Raw genomic sequence first — 20796 nt, forward strand, 5'->3', positions numbered from 1 at the left:
GGTCTATTGGCCACGTAACCTGATCCATAAGACCTTAAACAAAGCAAACAAGGCTTTAACAAATCAATGTGCTGTGTGTTTGGATGGAACTTGACATGATCGATAAATCTCCTACAGTCTTCTACAGGGATACAAAACAGGGAACAGTGGCGGGATTTTCAACCAAACCTTTATGGATCAACAATCTGTTACAGAGACCATTTTGGTTGAAGAACAAATAGAAAACCCGATAAGAGCTGTTTTGGGCCTTGTTAGCTTGAAATACGGTAACAACTAGGGCTGGGACGATACACCCATCTCCCAATTCGATACTACCACGATACTGGAGTGACGATTCGATATGTATTGTGATTTTTAAGTATTGCGATTCTACAAGTATTGTGATTTGATATATAATTTGTTGTGATTTTGTTCACTTTTTTAAGACTACACCATGGGAAAAAGTTGAATCATACACTTCTAGGGACTTTTAATTTGGAAAAATATCTAAATTAATACCGTAAAAATTATGAGTCTGATTATCAGCATGTATGTAGTACAAAACTCAAAGAATAAAGACATTTCTCTCACAAATCTAATCAATCTTATTTCCATATAGGTATTTTATATATAAAAGTCCCTTTTTTTAACACCTTATTTTGAAAACCAGATGTAGTCACACATGTATACTTCCACTAACTTCACAAAGTCCGTTCTCTTTATACATCCATGGTCATCGATACATCGGGCCCGTGTGAATGCATTTAACATAAATGTCAGTATATGGGTGCTCTACAGTCGTAGCGTCGGCTGACCTGACCACGGAGATAAGAGTGATGGCTAGCTTGACCGCACGTTACCGCAATACGATAACGTTTCCTGTCCATGACAGAGTTGGCATGCAGCTTTAGCCATGATGTCTAGATCTGCTTCTTAAACCTTAACCTTCTTAAAAAAAATCACGATCCCTAGGTGAATCAATTCTTTTCCCACCAGTAACAACTGGTTCTTAAATCCAGTTTCTAAAATGCAAATGAAATACAATGTGAACAATGAATATTTGACCTGGACTATTTCCTTGAATTTCCATTTAGGTTTACTAAAAGTACAATTTCAAACATGCAATAAAAAAGTTAACTGACTAATCATTAAGAGGTGACCCCTCTGCTTTCTGCTTCACGTGGCTGACCCAGTCACTCACCTGATGGGGTAGTCCGCGGCGCTGAGGTTGATGAAGAAGTCCCAGGACCAGTCAGACATTTTGAGAAGGTCCTCCATGCTGCGTAGATACATCGTCAACAGGCTGGCCCCGCCCCAGATGGTGGACATCCTCCAGGGAGTCAACCGGACGTTGGGATACTGGCCGACCAGAGACAGGACCTCCCTGTAGAGGTAGTTGGACCGCTGAGAAATGTGGAGGATGACAACAAGAAGGAAGGTTATGGTGTGTTTTTGTGTCTGCCTAAAAAAGTTGTTTGGATGTTATTGACGTAGAATGGCAGTAAGTGGTCTCACCTGGTCTACATGGATGTAGTAGTAGTTCGAGGTGTGGTAGATGGCTTTGAAGAGACGCTGGAACTGACGCGAGGCTCGGCCGTGGACGACCAGGACGAAGGCGATCCGTGCCGGCACAAGCTGGGCAGCATCTGAGGGCTCCTCATCCCACTGTACATTCACATTAGCCTTACCTGGACAGAGAGGACCAAGACGTCAGCTCATGAAACATGCAACCTTTCTTAAACATTATTTGAATTTAATGCTGCATTTACTAGTGCCTTCATGTCCTGCTGGAAATACAGTTCATGTCAACACTCAGATGGATTTCCGTGTCATATGCAATCCAGCGATTCTCGCTTGATCTTGTGACATCATGAGAATCCAGCTGCCATGCAAGGTAAATTTGTTTCTGCACTTTTCTGAATTCTGACATTGGCAACAAGGTCTGCAGTCCAGGGCTGAAACGATTTATCAATTAGTGTAAAAAGAAAATTATTCAGACAGATATGAGTTGCTGGATTTTTGTTTCTCGGTTGCAAGACAACGTCACTGTCACTGTCAACCCCGCTTTCCACTCCGGTCCTCCATCTTCACTTCCGCCTTTCCTAGAAGTACTCCGCTGTCTGTGGCTAGCCGAGCTAAATCTGCTTCTTGTATATACAAAACCCTCTGACAGCCTGGTGCTCCTCCATCATCACGCTCACTCTAAAGATGGCGCGGGTTGAGGCCTGCTTGGCCTAATTAGTGACCTTCCCGAGCTGTGGGGCATGCTGGGAGTGGGAGTTTGAGGAGAAATAACTGTAATCAGGCGGCTCGGTCGAGCACTGCTGTACAGACTGAGGGAGGCAGGCGGAGGGATGTCGTGCACAGATAGCGATGTACACATTACGCCCGCATGAGTGCAGAAACACGAAACTTCGTTTCAACAACCGCCTTGTTCTCTTCGGCACGTCAGTCAAACTCAAATGTCAACTCAAATCATCATTCACTGCTCCTCCAGTCTGTGCATATAACGACTAGTGTATCATCAAAGCAACATATAATCATATAAATTAAACCTCAAATGGCTCGGGCTGGTTCTGGGAGCAAAACTACAAGTAAATCATTAGTCAGCCAATCCAAAAATAAGACTACAAACTGCTTGTTTAATTGGGGTGTAATTAGGCTGGCTGAGTTTCATCCTCGCTGTGTCCATCCATGCTTTAAGTCCCTGAAAATAGAACTGGATGACTCTCCGTGTCTCTGGCACGTGCCGGGTTAAAAATGATTCTCAAATAACACACACAAATTTGGTAGGGCAAAAAAAGCCACTTCAAAGCAGTCGCCTGTTCGTCCAATTCCTTCGCTTTCTCGTCTTTCAGTCACCCTTTCATTTGTTGACTGGCTCAATCACCGGCTATGTTTAACATGAAGGGATGAATCTGTCCTTAAATCATAGGTTAATACATTTAAACTATGTTCAATAACTCTGGGTGCTCATATTCTGGATTACATCCATAATGTAAGTATAGGCTACTAGAACACGGATATATGCTACACCAGTCCTTGTTCAGATTCAGTCCAATAGAAAAAGAAATGGCCACCATCTTTTCAGTGTGACTAGACTTTGTCTGAACCAGCAGACATCTTTCCAGAAATGTTTTCAAAACGATATCTTCCACACAAAAACTATCAAATAACACAAACATGATGTTATGAGGTCATCGTGAGAGCTCCCTTTTTGCCGACCTCCCGTCACCACCTGATATAAATTAACATTTTTAAGTTTTTTGCTTCTTGCTGAAGTTTTTATTGGTGGTCATCTACGTATGAATATGTCTGCCTCCGATTCGACTCAAGTTCAACGTGATTCCCTGGCCAGAAGTCGCTCAGAGCTGAAGAGACTCCAGTCCACTAGCATGGAGGCCACAGCTAACGTTAGCCAACAGGGTGCTGGCACCTGCAAGGAAGAAGGCCTGGCTACTCTCCTCGCACAGGATGTCACACAGAAAAAATCAGCGCTTTAATGGATCAGAAGTTTGCTGAACTTCATCTGACTCTGGAAGGGTTTAACAACGGCACTGAAAGCAACACCAAGCGCATAGCGGAGGCTGAATCGCGTATTTCAGATGCCAAAGACTTTACGACTTCTCTGTCCAACAAGATTGTGGCTCTAGAAAAAAGAAGTGAATGTTCTCTAACAACGAGCCGAGGACAGCAAAAACCGCAGCCTCAGGGAGAACATAAAGATTATGGAGGAAGGCAAGGAGGGACAACAACCAGCTTCATTTTTTGAATCCTGGCTCCCCAAACTACTGGGTTTGCAAACCAAACGAGGGACAATTAAATAAAACATATACAGCAAATCCTCACTTTGCAACTAGAGAATGTCTAATTAATTGACTAATCAATTAATCGACTAATCGTTTCAGCTCTAGCTGAAAGACATTTTCTGTAAGGGACTGTGCGGAAATTATTTGAGTGGAGAGGGAAGATAACATTTTTATTTAACTTTTTTAACAAAGCAAGACCCTTTCAACACATTACTTACATTTTCTTAAAATGAAAAAAGGCTCTCCTCACCTCTACCCAATAAAGTCAGACTGCCCTCCCTTCAGCCAACAGAAGAAATATACATCACCTTGCCCTTTTTGACCCACTTATAATTTTCAAACAGTCCCTAAACATCTGCAAACACATGACATACAAGTTAGAGTTTGGTTGCTAATATTTAACTTGAATTAAGTTTAATCTTAATGTGTTTTTCAGGACTTTTTTGTCTGCAAATTGTCTGCGAGTACACCATTATTAAATGCATATTGGACATGTAAGATATTGTTGTTGCTTGGAGTTGCATAAAGATACATATTAATTGCAAGTCAGAGTCTCTACCTGTACTTGGAGACACGTTCTACGCATATATTTTAGTATCTCACAATATCCAACAAGTGTATCACTAATTCACCTTTATTCATCATGAACTTATTAATATTCTCTGTATGGTTTGGTCTTCTGATCTCACCTTCTATGGGGCAGTAGCGAGGCACTTTCTCGGGCATCAGCGCTCTGTCTTTGTGTTTGCAGTAGACCTCCACTATCTGCTGCCGACACTCGCGGCTCTTGGCTCTGGACAGAGCAGAAATGGCTTCCTTCCCGCTGATCTCACACTGCGGCTGCTCCTTCCTCGGCTCCAAACCGGGCGGCAGTGGCGTGTCCGACTTCTTCGCCTGGTACAGCGGTGGATCTTGATTGGACCCCTGGACCGGTGCTGGGAGCGTTGGCACCTCAGGGTGGGGTTTACGAACGTGGGTGCGGTTGTGATTGTGTCCCACCCCTCTGGGTTGGACGGGAGGGTGCTTGAGGACCTCGTTAGCAGATTTTCCCAGCATGCTCTGTGCTTGGGCCTTGTCCAGCTTGCGTTTGGCGTTTGCGACCTGCACTCGCTGGCGTTGAGATCGAGCTCCCAGGTTGCTGTTGCTGTCGATGGTGTCAAAGTCTTTAGGGACCGAGTTCTCGTTGTTGTTGCTGTCCAGGCGAAGTTTCTCTTTGGGCCGGTGGGAATGGTAATCCTGTGAGGGAGAAGACAACATTAAAACAAAACCAGAACAATTACATGTTGTAATCCTGAAAGTGCTTCTTAATCTCCTCAAACAGAGAAGATAAACCGTCAAACATAGGGGTATACTGATGTTTCCTGGTCCACACACCTTCCTTTCCTCAAGGAATTAAAAAATGCTGATGTGGTTACATCAGTGATTACATAAAGCGACAAAACTAAAAAGATACTATTTTAAAAACTATGATTATTTCAAGATCTAGAATGATAAACATTTTTAGTTGGGTTGTCAGTTACCACGATAGCAACGTATTAACGCAAATTCATTTTTAACACCACTAATTTCTTTAACACAACTTTCAGTCTTTATGTTGTAGGGGGCTCAGTTCTAAAGCTAGAGTGAAGATACTGGTATCATATGAAATAGAAAACATGTCACAACCATGTCATACTAGCTTGTCGCCAAGGTGGTTAAATAACGCTCCGAACTTGCACTAAATTTTGACACGGAAAAACTGGCATGGCCATTTTCAAAAGGGTCCCTTTACCTCTGACCTCAAGTTATGGGAGTGAAAATGGGATCTATGGGTACCCACGAGTCTCCCCTTTTACAGACATGCCCACTTTATGATAATCACATATAGTTTGGGACAAGTCATAGTCAAGTCAGCACACTGACACACTGACAGCTGTTGTTGCCTGTTGGGCTTGAACATATTTTTTATGCTAAATGTAGTACCTGTGAGGGTTTCTGGACAATATCTGTCATTGTTTTGTGTTGTTAATTGATTTCCACTAATAAATATATACATACATTTGCAAAAATCAAGTATATTTGCCCACTCCCCTGTTGATACGAGTATTGTTAAATACTTGACAAACCTCCCTTTAACGTAAATTTTGTACAGCTAAAAAATGTGCGATTAATTTGTGATTAATTGTGATTAACTATGGACAATCATGCGATTAAATATTTTAATGGATTGACAGCTTAAGTTCACTCACATGTGAAATGTAAAAAACCAAAAACAGTTTGCATTAGAAGTTTATGTCCATTTTTCACTGACGGCAGGAAATCAAGACCATCACCACGCAAATATTTGAAGCTAGACCACGAAAACTACCAGAAAATCTCTGTGCCACTGATGGCAATAATGACCTTTGTTCACTGCATCACCAAACTCCCTATGACACCATGAGATTACAAAAGACATTTTCTGAGGGATTTATGATTCTCATTTTATCCAGAATTGTGCAGATTCATAATATATTTACTTTAGTCCCCGATTTCCTCATGCAGTCAGTCATCAAATTCACTTTCACTCTTTCTAGGAAAAATAAAGCTGAAGAGACCCAAGAGGGAAAAAGGGAATGACTTCCTAAGCTCAAGTGACCTTTGACCCCTGAGACACAGGCAGCTGTGGCCCTGACCTTCCAGAGTCAGGTGGTGATATATATATACTGTATAAATGTGTGTGTGTTTCACTAGCAAAGCCACATGACCTCGATGGGTATTTTAATCCCACAGATCGCCCTATATCTGTCTTTTCCAGGGATAAAGAGTGTGTTTCTGACTGACACACAACACACACACCACACACACACACAATCAGAGTGCCTGGGGGAAGGCAGTAATATCAGCTCTTGCCACCTGCTCCTCAGGCAACCTTTCATTATCTCATCTGTAATGTCAGTAAGCTGAGGAATGTGTGTGTATGTGTGTGTGTAGTCACAGTGAATACTTCCAGCTCTCCTGCGTTCACTGTGAGCGTACAAGTACAGAGGAAACCAGGAATAAGCCTCCAGTGTACAGAGAGAGACTAAAGGCTCTCACACACACACATAAACACATCAACACACACGCACACACACTCAGGACTGAATCACCATACTGAGGATTTATCTATTCTTAGAGCCGTACCAATAAGAGGAGTTAAAAATGTAACGTTTGGCGCTAGAGGAACGATGTTCAGTACGTTTCCCGGAACATACGTAGCTTAGCTGTTGTCAGAGGTGAAGGAATGGTAAATGGACTCGCATTTAGCGGTTTTCTAGTCTTCCAACCACTCAAAGCGCTTTACACTACATGCCAACATTCATCCATTCACACACTGATGGAAAATTGAACTCAATCTGAATGCTGAATAAGACATTATTAGGACTGTGAAAGGGTTAAAGTTGTAAGAATACAACTCCCAGATAACGCCGTGGTAGCGACCTGTAGATCACAAGGTAGCCACGCTCTAAAGCATACCCTGCTTTATGGTCTATTTGACTCTAAATGGGACCATAATTTACTAAATGAACATCATGCTGTATTGAAGAAGACTTGAAACTACCGATTGAGACCATAAACTCATGTTTACAATGTTTACTGAGGTAATAAATCAAGTGAGAACTAGGGCCATTTTCTCATAGACTTCTATACAATCTGATTTATATTTGCAACCAGAGGAGTCGCCCCCTGCTGGCTATTAGAAAGAATGCAGGTTTAAGGCACTTCAGCATTGGCTTCACTTTTAGATGGCCCCCTTTTAGAACTGGAGGTTGCCGATTGTTTAAAACATAAGTTGCAGTTTAATGTTACAGGTGGAGGTGGTGCACATTTAAACTACTTAATCTCCTGTTGAATAGTTTAATCTACAGCACAGTATCATGTTTTCTAAATTGATATGTTTTGTTTATAAAATCTTAATCTGTAAAGTTACCAAAGCTAAAAAGTAAAAAGTACAATATTTTCCCGTGAGATGTAGTGGAATAGAAGTATAAAGGGCCCGTACACATGCCGTGTCTTTTGCGCTCTCAAATCCATTGTTGTCAATCTAGACGCGTGACAGGTGTGCTCAAACGTGAGCATGACGCTGTCGTGGTACGCAACCGTTCCCAAGTGTCTATTTTTCAGGGAGCGACGGCGGCGCCCCCGAGATAAAAATACTTTTGGAACGCTGCAGCATGCACCACATGTCATGTGTCCAATCACAGCCGGCAGATATCTTTTCTTTCTTCCGTAAATATCAGTTTACGGTATATATATATATGGAGGAGAAGTTAATCATTTTTGTGCAGGACTACCCAGAGCTCTACCATCTGTAACACAGACTATTTTACTGGCTTCACCCTTTCTGCCTGAGGACGTCACAACATCCGGTTGAAAGGTCAGCCAACTTGATACAGAGAAATCAAGTGTAAATGTGCATTTATCTTTTCTTTTGACTGAGTTTAGTTTAGTCAGTGAGGCTTTTACTGCAAAATTACCGCAACTTCATCATTATCATCGAAGCACGCAGTTATTGGTTGCTTAGTAACGGCAGGCGCGACAGGAGGGCAACCTCCAAAGCACAAAGCGGCACAGCTGGCGTTTTCCACGCGATTTTAGCATTTGTACGGCCCCTAAAGTAGCATACTCAAATACTCAAGGAAAGTAAAAGTACCTCAAAATTGTACTGAAGTACAGCACTTGAGTATATGTACATTTCACCACCGGCTGCAGTGATCTGTTGCAACTGAGCAAAATGCTGACTTATTAACTTTTATGTTTTTGTCTGATCAGCACTTCAAATATATAAATTTTACCATCATATAAAAAAACAGCAACAGACAGTAAAAACGTCTGAGTGACTCTTTAATTTGCAGACAGAGTAATACAAACTGTTTCTCTCTCCTTCACAGGTCCTCCTGCGTTTTTTCCCAGAAGCCAGTGCATTCCGTGGAGACCGACCACAGTTAAAATACCACCACTTACCTACAAAGACATCATTCTTTACACTCACACACACACTGAGTCATTGCTTTCTTGCTAACTGTGCGAGTCAGTTTGCTCTCTTCCCCTGCAGGTTCTTATTGAAGTGCATTCAGACCTCCTGCTGCTGCATGATAAAGGCGAAAGAAAAGAGACAAGAGAGCCTGTTCCCTCCGGCGCCCGGAGCGAGAGACATTAAGAGAGGAGGGGAACGAGAGAGAGAGAGATAGAGGGAAATGGTGGAAGAAAGGAGACCTGTTGCTCTGACATCTGTTGATTAGAGGCCATGTTCACACTGATGAAGACAAATCTGAAAATGCTAGCGTTGTTTCATGTGGCTGGAGGATCGGAGGAGTGCGGTCAGTTAGTGAAAAGGAGAAGACGACCGAGTCTTTTCAACATGCTACATGTCTTCACTCTCACTTCTCTCTCCATCATGTTTTCCACATGGTTTTCCATCGTTTGAAATTTGACTGGAGCTCTCTAAAGGCCGCGACACACCAAGCCGACGGTCGTAAACACGCATTAATTAGTATTTTCTTGGACGATTTTCCGGAAATTTGGTTAAAATTGGCGTTGGCTTGTGATCAACAGACGTTTTGTAGTGGAGATGGTCTTTGCAAGATGTGAAAAGGAAAAGATAACTGAGTCTACTTGCTTCATGTCTTCACTCTCAACAATCTCAACCAGCATCAGAAACAGTAGCGAGAAGAAAAGCAGCCCAAACTGACCAATCGCAGTTCTTGTTGTCGCGATGTACTGCTCTGACTGTAACGCGAACACAGATCCTGTTGCATCTCATCTCGCTATAATGTAGTTATTGCTATAGAATGTCAGAAAAAGAGAAAAATACTAATCAGAAGCCTTTTGTTGTCCAAACTAAACTCTAAAACCCAAAGATATTCAGTTTACAGTGACATAAATCAGAGAAAAGCAGCGAATGCTCACATTTAAGGAGCTGGGACCAGAAGATGGTTGCTATTTTTGCTTGAATTATTATTGAAACTATTACTCGACTATCAACCGACAATGTCATTATTGATTAATCAACTAATCACTGCAGCTCTACTAACAAGTCTCAATCCATGCCAGAGTCTCCTAAACACTGCAAATTAAATTTAAAGACGTATCAGCACAAATATTGCAAAACAGTGTGTGTGTGTGTGTGTGTGTGTGTGTGTGAGAAAACAGCTTCATATCAAGCAATAAAGAGCTCTTTCACCAGGCGGTGTACAGCATCAGGAGGCCCCAGTTATGCATAAATCAAACACTGGCTGTGTGTGTGTTTGTAGTCAATATACCTGTGGAAACATACAGCCTGGAATTTATATCGGTTATTGCCCAGTGAAAACCTGACAGTTTACACTCGGCTGAGCTGGAAAAGTTGCTGCACTGATAACAAAATGTGACAAAGTGTAATGGAAACAGACTTCGTGAATAAATGACGTACAAGAAGCATGCGAAAGACCTGAAAACATGAGATCTGTGTCAGCCCGTTCGCGCGTTATATAGATATAGATATCTGGTATTATTGCCATTTTATTCTATTTTGCTTTTTAAACGGCAAAGATGACAGTTTTAAAACAAATTAAATACTTGTGTATTATAAATGCAGAACACAGAGAGACACTTCAGCTGAGACACTATGGTTGTGTCTGGTTGCTATGATACGGAATATCCGCATAAGTCAAAATTCTCGGCACAAGGTAGAGTACTTGGTCTGGATGAAGGGAAGGCTGAAGCACACAGGGAGGGAGGACGGACCTGCCGGTCTATATGTATAAATTTCTCCTCCATTGTTGTTGTTGTTGTTCAGCACTATTACCCTTCTCCATTGTGATTAGATGACTGGGTAAAAAAAGTGACAGTGATAAGCGCAGCATTTTACCCAAAGTTGACCTTTTTCCAATTCTTGGCGACCAGAAAAAAAACGTGCAGCACTCAACACAGAATAGACGCTCAGCGTCTCGTAGTATTGCTGCTGTTTGTAGCATAACGTAAATACGCGGCGCTTCCATTGCAAAGAATTCAAAAAAGAAAAAAGGTGAACATAGCGGTTGTGGCGGTTGCTTGCCATCCCCTGCAGTTGGCTTGCCAATGGTGACAGCCCTAGTCTGAACTGAGTCCAATGTAAACGCAACCATGTGAATATACTACGCTTAGTGACGTAGAATAAAAAGTGAGAGAGCCTGCTGAAGGTGGAGGGAGGGGAGGTAGATGGGTCTCAAAAACACAGGACTTACAACAGATCGCTGTTTCCTTTTGTAAGTTTGTCATGGCGTGTTTTTTAGTGATGTTTGTGAGGTGTTTTCCATACTTACGCTACGTTGTTTCCCCAGCCCAACCATGATGTTTTTCCCTAAACCTAACTCAGTGGTTTTGTTGCCTAAACATAACTGTGGACGTTACCATAGTTTTGTTGCGTGCCGCACAAATGACACGCAAACGGGCTAAAATGTGTCCTCATGACCCGCGGAATGTTCTTGTAATATCGTGCTATTTATACGTCTTCCCCTGAGACTGGGTGTGTGGAGAGATGAGGAGACGGTGACCTTCCTCACATTAATACATGAAACAAACAATATTTCCATCATTATTTTCCACATGACTTTCCTATCAGTAGTGATGAAAAACAAAACACAGACATTAAAGAATTTTATTTTATTTCTATTTTGCCTATGTTTTATTTTTCTGTGGAACTTGTTTCAATTTGCATTTTATTTTGCTAATTTTCTTGAAATTTCCAGTGATGTACATCAGAGAAATCCTCACATTTGACACCAGAAAATGACTGAAACAATTCATCGATTATCGACTTGATTATTCAACTAATCACTGCAGCTTTGAATATCAACAACTTAGAGTCTCCATTCATGTTAGTGTCCTAAACACGGCGATGTTCATTACACCCCACAATACAAAGGTGTGTGAAGAAAACCACAACAACATACTGATGACTTTAAATATTTAAAAAACAGAAGTTGTCTTTTATCCGTCACTCATACGGCAGGTTCAAATAAATATGATTTTACTAATGAACAGAACTGAACATGAGTAAACGATGAGTACAGATGAAATGGCAGTTTCTTTTGTATTTTCGTGTCTTCACATCTTCAAACCCATAATTGTATGTTATGGTCATTTTCTCCTTCGTCTCTCTCTTCATCCAAAAGATGAAGGAAGAAAACAATAATTGAGAATCTAATGAGGATCACAGAAAACAGTCATCTCACGGCGGAAATGAATGGAAGTCAGTCTAAACAAAAATGCAAAAATAAAAGCTGGCGAGACAAAAGGAAAAACAGAGCCAGATGGGCAGAAAGTAAGCTAAATGGACTATTAAGAGGGACAGGGCAGTGCTGTGAAACCTGGCTGCAGTAGCCCCGGGATTAAAGCAGGGATTGACGTCTATCTATGCCACATTTAGTGAGAATTATCTCAAAGAAAATAGAAAAAAAAACAGCTTTCTGGTTTTAACAGTGGGTTGTGCTTAATCGCCAATAAAGAGAGAGAGACATGCCAGCATGATGTGTGCTGCTGCAGAGGGAAACCTCTGAGACACCCTGCAGCTCTGACTGGAAGCACTCTGAAACAGGCAAAATAATAAATCATAAATTAATATGATAAACCTGAGGAAACACGCAAGTATATGTCACAAAATAATATGATTAGTGGTGAATAACTGGTGCCAGAACGATAGTTTACTCTGTCCAGTAAAATACATTTTTTTCTAAAAACTTTGACACAATCAACCAAACTGAAAAATCATTAAAGGAGAAATATCATCATGCTCATTTCCAGGTTCATATTTGTATTTGGGGTTTCTACTACAACATGTTTACATGCTGTAATGTTAAAAAAACAAAAAATGCCTTTAGCTCAGTCTGCTCTGATTGGCTTGCAAGAAAAATATGGTGCACCTTTGCAAAGGTAGTTCTCAAGCGGTGGGTGGTATATTCTAATGAGCCTGCATGTGACATAGGAAAGGGAGCCAACTTCCCATGGCGTCAAATACCGACGTTTTGTCACGGCTGTCGGTGTTCAATACCGCCAAACAGGGCACCCTTTCGCGGCGCTATGAGACGCACCAGGCTTTCCATTAACTACAGTGTAAACCCATTCGCAGCAACAGTTAACGCTCAGAGAAAGAGTTATGGTGACTTAGTTTAAAGAGTGAAAGATACACATATAAGCCTTGTCCACCTCCCCCCTCCCACCCTGTGTATCTTCTTCTAAAAACCTGTACGATCATCACAGCTACATAATCCCATCCCTCACTAAATGTCCACTCTTTCCAAAAATGTTCTCACTGTCAAAGTCTTAAAATGGTCCTCACAGATACAGAAGTACAAGAGCACACACACACGCACGCACGCGCACAGTATTTAGGGATTATCAAACAATCTAAACTAGATTAGAAAGTATAAATCCCATCAGAGAAACCTGATCCAAACCCTCTAATCTGATCTGACCTTGCTGTTAGGATGTGAACCAGCTCTGATACACATGTGGTGGGGTGTTTGTGTTTGTGTGTGTGTGTGTGTGTGTGTGTGTGTGTGTGTGTGTTTAACCCCTCAAAGGTGTGATGAATGTGAGAGTTGTGCAACTGCGGCGCCGTCCACGACTGCTGTAAACATTCTGAACTGGACATCAACAGTCAGTACACATGGTCTCACACACACACACACACACACACACACACACACACCTGTAAACACTTCGTTCCTGCAGTGTGGTTGCTGGAGAGCTGAACACTGCTGGTATTTTAATGCATCTGTAATGTGAATGTGTGTACTGTGCTGCTGCACTGAAAGTTAATCACACACTTTTTCTTTTATTGGAAATAGGATGCTTCTTCCTGTCAATAAACAAACACGCACGCACGCACGCACGCACGCACCTCCCCTTTACAGACATGCCCACTTTATGATAATCACATGCAGTTTGGGGCAAGTCATAGTCAAGTCAGCACACTGACACACTGACAGCTGTTGTTGCCTGTTGGGCTTGAGTTTGCCATGTTATGATTTGAGCATATTTTGCATGCTAAATGCAGTACCTGTGAGGGTTTCTGAACAATATTTGTCATTGTTTTGTGTTGTTAATTGATTTCCAATAATAAATATATACATACATTTGCATAAAGTTGCATATTTGCCCACTCCCATGTTGATAAGAGTATTAAATACTAGGGCTGTCAATCGATTAAATTATTTAATCGCCAATTAATCACACATTTTTTATCCATTCAAAATGTACCTTAAAAGGGAGATTTGTCAAGTATTTGCATGTGATTATCATAAAGTGGGCATGTCTGTAAAGGGGAGACTCGTGGGTACCCATCAAACCCATTTTCATTCACATATCTTGAGTTCAGGGGTCAAGTGGCCCCTTTGAAAATGGCCATGCCAGTTTTTCCTCATCTAAACGAAGCGTAAGTTTGGAGTGTAGTCAGCCTCCACCAATGGATTCATTAGGTTTTCTATTTTCATGATGCCAGTATCTTCACTCTAACTTTAAAACTGAGCCCGCTACAACGTAAAAATCACAAGTTGCGTTAATGCGTTAAAGAAATTAGTGGCGTTAAAACAAATTTGCTTTATCGCGTTAACTTTGACAGCCCAATTAAATACTTCACAAATCCCCCTTTAAGGTACATTTTGAACAGATAATGCAATTAATCGTGATTAACTTTGGACAATCATGTGATAAATCACGATTAAACATGTTTATCAACTGACAGCCTTACTTCTAAGCTACACTACTGGGGAGAACAAATAGATATATCAACTTCATGTTGTTCAATCTGTCCAACTCTGCAGCGCCATAGGGACCACTAGAACAAGTTTCAAAAGTGGACTCAAAACTGATGTTAAAATGTTTCAGCACAGAAAAAAAAAAATACTTATCCTGAAGCTGTTGGACACTTTATGGAAATAGAAGAGGAAGAAGGAGGGAAATAGAAAGGAAAAGGAGTTCCTGGTAAATTCAGAGCTGCTGACTGACTTTTAAAAGGGATTGGGGTTATAAAAATAGTCAAATTAAAAGATGAATATAGGAGCAAAATATCAATATTCAGATCTGGTCTTCGTCAATCCAACACCCTCACGGACTAATAAACTGAAGTTACTTCAGTCTTCTCTCCAGACCTTTCTAATCACTCATTTAGCTCTCACATCGACCTTTGTTCCATTTGATCCGGTTTTCTCTCCCTCCGTCTCTCTTCACCTCCCAAACTCCTGTACTATAAAAAGTGCTGGCATGCATCTCTACTGTTTTAAAAGCCAATAACTGTCAGGACATATCACTGCTCTCTCTCACACACACACCCAGACAGACATAGGGAAGATCACAGGGCATCCGGTTAACTGTAATGAAAGGACGTAAAAATGGATGCCTGCTATACAGCCCACATCGCTCTCACACACACGCAAACACAGAGTAGCATACAGTATGTTCATGTCCTGACAACCTGAGAACACCTGGATCCCAGCAGGTAAAGCAACACACACACACACACACATTGTTTTCTGAACATAAAAACACTGTGGAATCTCCCTCAGATCCTATTCGTGTACTGTCGTATTTAAAAATGATATGAATGGAAGCCACACACACACACACACACACACACACACACACACACACACACACACACACACACACACACACACACACACACACACACACACACAGAGAAAATTTGCAGGTGATGTAGCCTAGAGGATGCAAAGCTGAAGAAAGAAGACTTTTAACTCTGACTTGGCAAACAACGTGATGTTTAAATTGCCATTGTCTTTTTACAAGCTATAATATCAGAGGGGAGCTATTTCCATTAATAAAAATGGCTTAATCATTTCCCAGTTTCCTTAACTGTCTATAGGGCCCCTTAATATCACCAAGAGAAGGGTTTTAATTAAACCCCTAAATCAAAAATCTAGGAACACTCTCATTTAACAGTTGTATCCCTTACAACAATTACCCAGTCTATGCTGCAGTCACCTTAATATGAAAAACCTGAAATGGCTGTTAAGATTTTGCTTTAAGGGGATTCATGAAAAATATGTTGATCTTTTTTTTTTTACATGAAAAGTTACGAAAATGCCATTCTACAGGCTATTGTAGTCTGTTGAGTCGAGAAATGTCAAACCAAACTCCGTTAACAAAACATGCAATTATATATAATCTTGATTTTCGACAAAGTCTTATAATGTCAAAAACGAATGAAGACATTTTGAGATACTATCTGCGTTATTCTTTCATTCGGCATGTATATTATCAATAAATAGGCATTTACTTTGCAGCAAACAAGCATTTATTGTGCCCATGCTGACTGTAAATAGCTAGCACTACGGAGGGAAGGGAAAACTGGGTGAAACAAACACATTTTTTCTAGATTTAAGTTCTAAATGTGTTTAAATGCTGCTTGTGTCATGACATTTATTGTTATTATAATCAAATGAACAGTATCTACAATAGTACGGAAAAGCAAAAGAGTTTTCTTTCACCTGGTATATTGGCTGATGATCGATGCCTTAAATTGGCAGATTTTTACATTAAGTTTGGCCTACAGACACATCTCTCAGTACAAGGGGCCAAAAATGTGTTGATGCAAAAAAGCCAAAACAACAGCTGCAGACACTCAGTAGCATCTTCTCATTATAGCTACAATGCATGCATATAAAATCTAATTAAACCTTGCAGCAGAGATCATTCAAACCTACCGCCTGCAGAGGCTCCTGTAGTCTGTTGAGTCGAGAAATGTCAAACCAAACTCCGTTAACAAAACACGCAATTATATAAGCTCTTGATTTTCAACAAAAGTCGTATAATGCCAAACACGAATGAAGAAATTTTTGGACACTATCGGCGTTATTCTTTCATTCGGCATGTATATTATCAATACATAGGCACTTACTTTACAGCAAAACAAGCATTTCTTCTGCCCATGCTGACTGATAGCTAACATTACGGAGGGAAGTGAAAACTGGGTGAAACAAACACATTGATTCTAAATTCTAAATTCTAAATTCTGAATTTGTTAAAAATGCTGCTTGTAGCCTTCACTTTAAAGTCATTATAGTCAACTGAACAGTAGCTACAATCGTACAGAAAAGCAAGAGTTTTGTTTTACCTGGTCTATTGGCTAGATGATCGATGCCTTAAATTGGCAGATTTTTACATTAAGTTTGGCCTAGCGACACATCTCTCAATACAAGGGGCCAAAAATGTGTTGATGCAAAAAAGCCAAAACAACAGCTGCAGACACTCAGTATCATCTTCTCATTATAGCTACCATGCATGCTTTCCCTCGGGGACAAATGCATCATTTTCCAATCCAAACACAGGTGTAAAAAATCTAATTAAACCCTGAAACCCTGCAGCAGAGATCATTCAGACCTACCGCCTGCAGCTTGTGCCGACTGGCCGTCTTCCCGAGCAGCGGTGGCGGCGGGTCTCCCTTCCTCTGCAGCCCCCTCCTCGGTCGCTCCCTCTCTGCCGGCTCCTCTCTCTTCTCCCGGCTCCTGGCGCCTCCGTCCCCGCCTGCAGAGGCAGAGTCCAGGCTGCTGAAGTTCCACACGATGAGAGTCTGGACCAGCAGCACGGCCAGAGCGGCGACCAGCAGGGCGGACTTGGAGCGCCGGGCCAGCAGCCTGCGGGCACCACACCACGGGTTACCGTTCATCATCTTTCTCCTCCTCCTCCTCTTCCTCCAGGCTCAAGCTGCTGAGAGCCCCATCCGCTAAACGCAGACAGCGGGGTGTGAATGCTCCCCTACGCGGCCTGAGAGGAGCTACTGGCAGGCAGAGAGGAGGAGGAGGAGGAGGAGAGAGGAGGAGGGAGGAGGGGATTTGGCAAAGGCTTGAAATGAGGAGAGAGGTTTGGAGGTTTAGGAGGAGGAAGAGAGGACACAGAGGCCCCCATGTGGCCATCAAGGAGTCAACAGTTTAGTGAAAGCATTTATTTTGTCATTTTTTTTAGAGCAAATGACGTCGCTGCAGGTTTGTGATCCAGAGAAGAAGAAGAGAAGCATCAGAGTCACTTCATCCAGGGCCAGAGCTAGTATTTCTAGGGGCCTGGGCAGCATGTTTTCATCCTCCATAAACAGCACACAAATACTACTACTGCTACTACTAATAATAATAATAATAAAATGATTAGGACTGTCAAAGTTAATGCAATAATAATGCGTTAACGCAATATTTTTTTTGTTGGGCTTTTATTGCTATAATCCTATGTATTTATATGGTTCTTATTGTAACGTCACTGCAGGTTTGTGAACAAGAGAAGAAGAAGAGAAGCATCAGAGTCACTTCATCCAGTGCCAGAGCCAGCATTTCTAGGGGCCTGGGCAGCACGTTTTTATCTTCCATAAACCGCACACTAATACTATTACCAAAAAAAAAACAATTTAAAGATTAACTTTGGGCTCTGAAATTTTCAATTTTCTTTCTATTTTTCACCATTTTATAGAAACAATATTGTAAAAAAAAGAAATGAAAAAAGCCCAAATAATAAGATACTCTGTACTCTTGTAGGGCTGTGTAATAATAACAATAATAATAATGAATGGATAATAAAATAATAAAAATCCTAATAATCCTAATAATAATATACTAATAACAACAATAACAATAATAACAACTACTACTACTACTAATAATAATAATAATAATAATAATAATAATAATAATACTAAAATGATTAGGCCTATCAAACTTGATGTGATAATAACGTGTTAACACCAATTTGTTTTAACGGCACTAATTTCTTTAACGCATTAATGCAATTTTTAGGTTGTACCGTGCTCCGTTTTAAAGCTACTGAAAATACTGGTATCATATGAAACCAGAATCTAAGAAATCAATCGGAACCAACCATGTCATACTAGCTTATGCTAAATTTTGGCGAGGAAAAACTGTCATGGCTGTATTCAAAAAGATATTCAATTAATGCTCCGGTCTCCATACCTATCAAATCTAAAACCAGGAACAGGAACTTTTTTTTAAAATAATATTTGTCGTAAATCATGATACAAAGGACAAAATAAAATAAAATAAATTTAGTTTTCAACCTCATTTAGTTAACAATATTGGCACAGCCTTTGTCTGCAGTTACACCTCTGTATCTTCCTGTTTCAAAATGTAGTGGTAATATACCACATCTTAACTGTGCACATAGTGACCTCTGACTTTTAGGCAAATTATATTTAACATATTTTTCACATTTGTAAATTTTGGCAAATCTTCACATGTATCTAACCAGTGCAGCCAGTCGCTCAGCAGTGTTGAGACAATTGATGGGAGATACAATGAAATTAGTTATGAGAATGATTCATGATGAAATGTCTTACGTGTTGCACACACTCACGCATGTATGCGTATACAAACAAAGCACACACACACACACACACACACACACACACACACACACACAGATGCAGTACGCTCCAGCAGTTCTATGAATCTTGCTCTGCTTCATCACTGCTCCCTTCTAATACACTTTCCACCAGATTAGTCTGATTTCATGCATATTGCAGAGAAGTGCCAGAAATCTAATTGAATGAACATCTAAAAATAGGCATGAATTCTTCCCCTTTTCACTCTTTGCCCTCTCTCTCTCTTTTTACTCTCTCTCTCTTTTTTTTTTACTCTCTCCATCTTCTTCCAGACGTCTTGGATCTGGATCTTTGTCCTACAGGAGACTCAGCCTCAGCTTTTGTCTCTTTGTCTCCGTCTGTCTGAATCGTGTCCTTGTGTTTTACCTCTTTGCAACCACCAACATTTCATTCACCTCCATTATTATTATTAACCCTCTGAGACCCACAATAGACCAGTTTTGTCATTTTTAGGGGGAGATAGCAGGTCAACAGTAGATGTCACATAGCAGTGGTGTACATCCTCTGAAAGCTGGGAACCTGAAGATTAATTTGAGATGCAGCTCAGCACTGTGTGTCAAGTTGTTCTAGTCATGACTCTGAAATAAACATGAATTAATTAATTAATTAATTAATTAATTAAAAAAAACTCTGAAAGTGTATAGAGCATGATAATATAAGTATATAATGGCCATTCCCATGCTTTATTATGTCTCATAAGTTGTTGCAGCAATTTTGGGGTTGATACCTTTTGTTACAAAGATTTGGTGCTAAATTTAACCATTTTTTACAACTCGAGAATTGATAAAAATGATTACTAATCCCCCCAAAATACCACGTAAAGACACCAACACCTTGAGGAACACCAAAGAAAAAGCCATGCTGGGATTTGGTTTCAAAACTTCTGACATTTGGAGATTTATGCAAGAATTGCATTTTTCGGCAATTGGATGACGAGCACTTCTGTTCTGGAAACTGCTCAGAAACCTCCTTATTATCAGTCTACCTAGGAAATCCATCAGTCCTCTGAATGCTCTAGGTCTTTAGTTTGTGGCTGTAAAGTTTCATGAGGCTGTGATTATCCTAGAGGTCACCACAGCTCATTTTATACAGAGAGGTCTACTTTTAAAAATGGTCTCACTACAATGAAATGACTACTATGGGGAATAACATCATCACACAAGAGTCTCAGCTTTACAGTCATACCCAATTTATGTAATTCAAGACTGTTTAGGGACCCCAGTATGCAGAAATATTCAAACACACCATTTTAGAATAGGAGAAAATAAGACATTTATACTGCATTCGAAAAACTACATGTGATTATCATTAAGTCTCGTGGGTACCCACAGAACCCGTTTTCAGTCACATATCTTGAGGTCAGAGGTCAAGGGACCCCTTTGAAAATGGCCATGAAAGTTTTTCCTTGCCAAAATTTAGCATAAGTTTGGAGTGTTAATTAGCCTCCTTCTCAACAAGCTAGTATGACATGGTTGGTACCAATGGATTCCTGAGGCTTTCTAGTCTCATATGATATATGTACCTTCACTCTAGCTTGCTATAATCTCTGAAAGACAGTAAAGTTGTTTGGGATCGCCGCAGGTCTCAGAGGGTGGCAGCAAACGTTTATCTCAAAATAAGAATATACTCATCATCAAACTCTGCTAT

At 40.7% G+C, this 20796-nt stretch overlaps 1 protein-coding gene across 4 annotated transcripts in view; it reads right to left on the reverse strand.

Annotated features, from left to right (window-relative positions):
• Positions 1 to 17978, reverse strand: part of LOC119501417 (xylosyltransferase 1-like) — a 40916-nt gene extending 22938 nt beyond the window's left edge. The window contains exons 1-4 of one of the 4 annotated variants that reach the window (XM_037791746.1): positions 17155 to 17977; positions 4478 to 5024; positions 1495 to 1667; positions 1181 to 1383 (exon numbers count right to left, since the gene is read on the reverse strand). In XM_037791746.1, the coding sequence (XP_037647674.1) occupies positions 1181 to 1383; positions 1495 to 1667; positions 4478 to 5024; positions 17155 to 17439 (1208 nt within the window). In that variant the 5' untranslated portion in view covers positions 17440 to 17977. The other 3 variants (XM_037791748.1, XM_037791749.1, XM_037791747.1) reach the window with 3 other exon arrangements.
• Between the last annotated feature and the right edge of the window lie 2818 nt (positions 17979 to 20796).

Source organism: Sebastes umbrosus, chromosome 14 (genome assembly GCF_015220745.1).
Source record: "Sebastes umbrosus isolate fSebUmb1 chromosome 14, fSebUmb1.pri, whole genome shotgun sequence".
NCBI lineage: Eukaryota > Metazoa > Chordata > Actinopteri > Perciformes > Sebastidae > Sebastes > Sebastes umbrosus.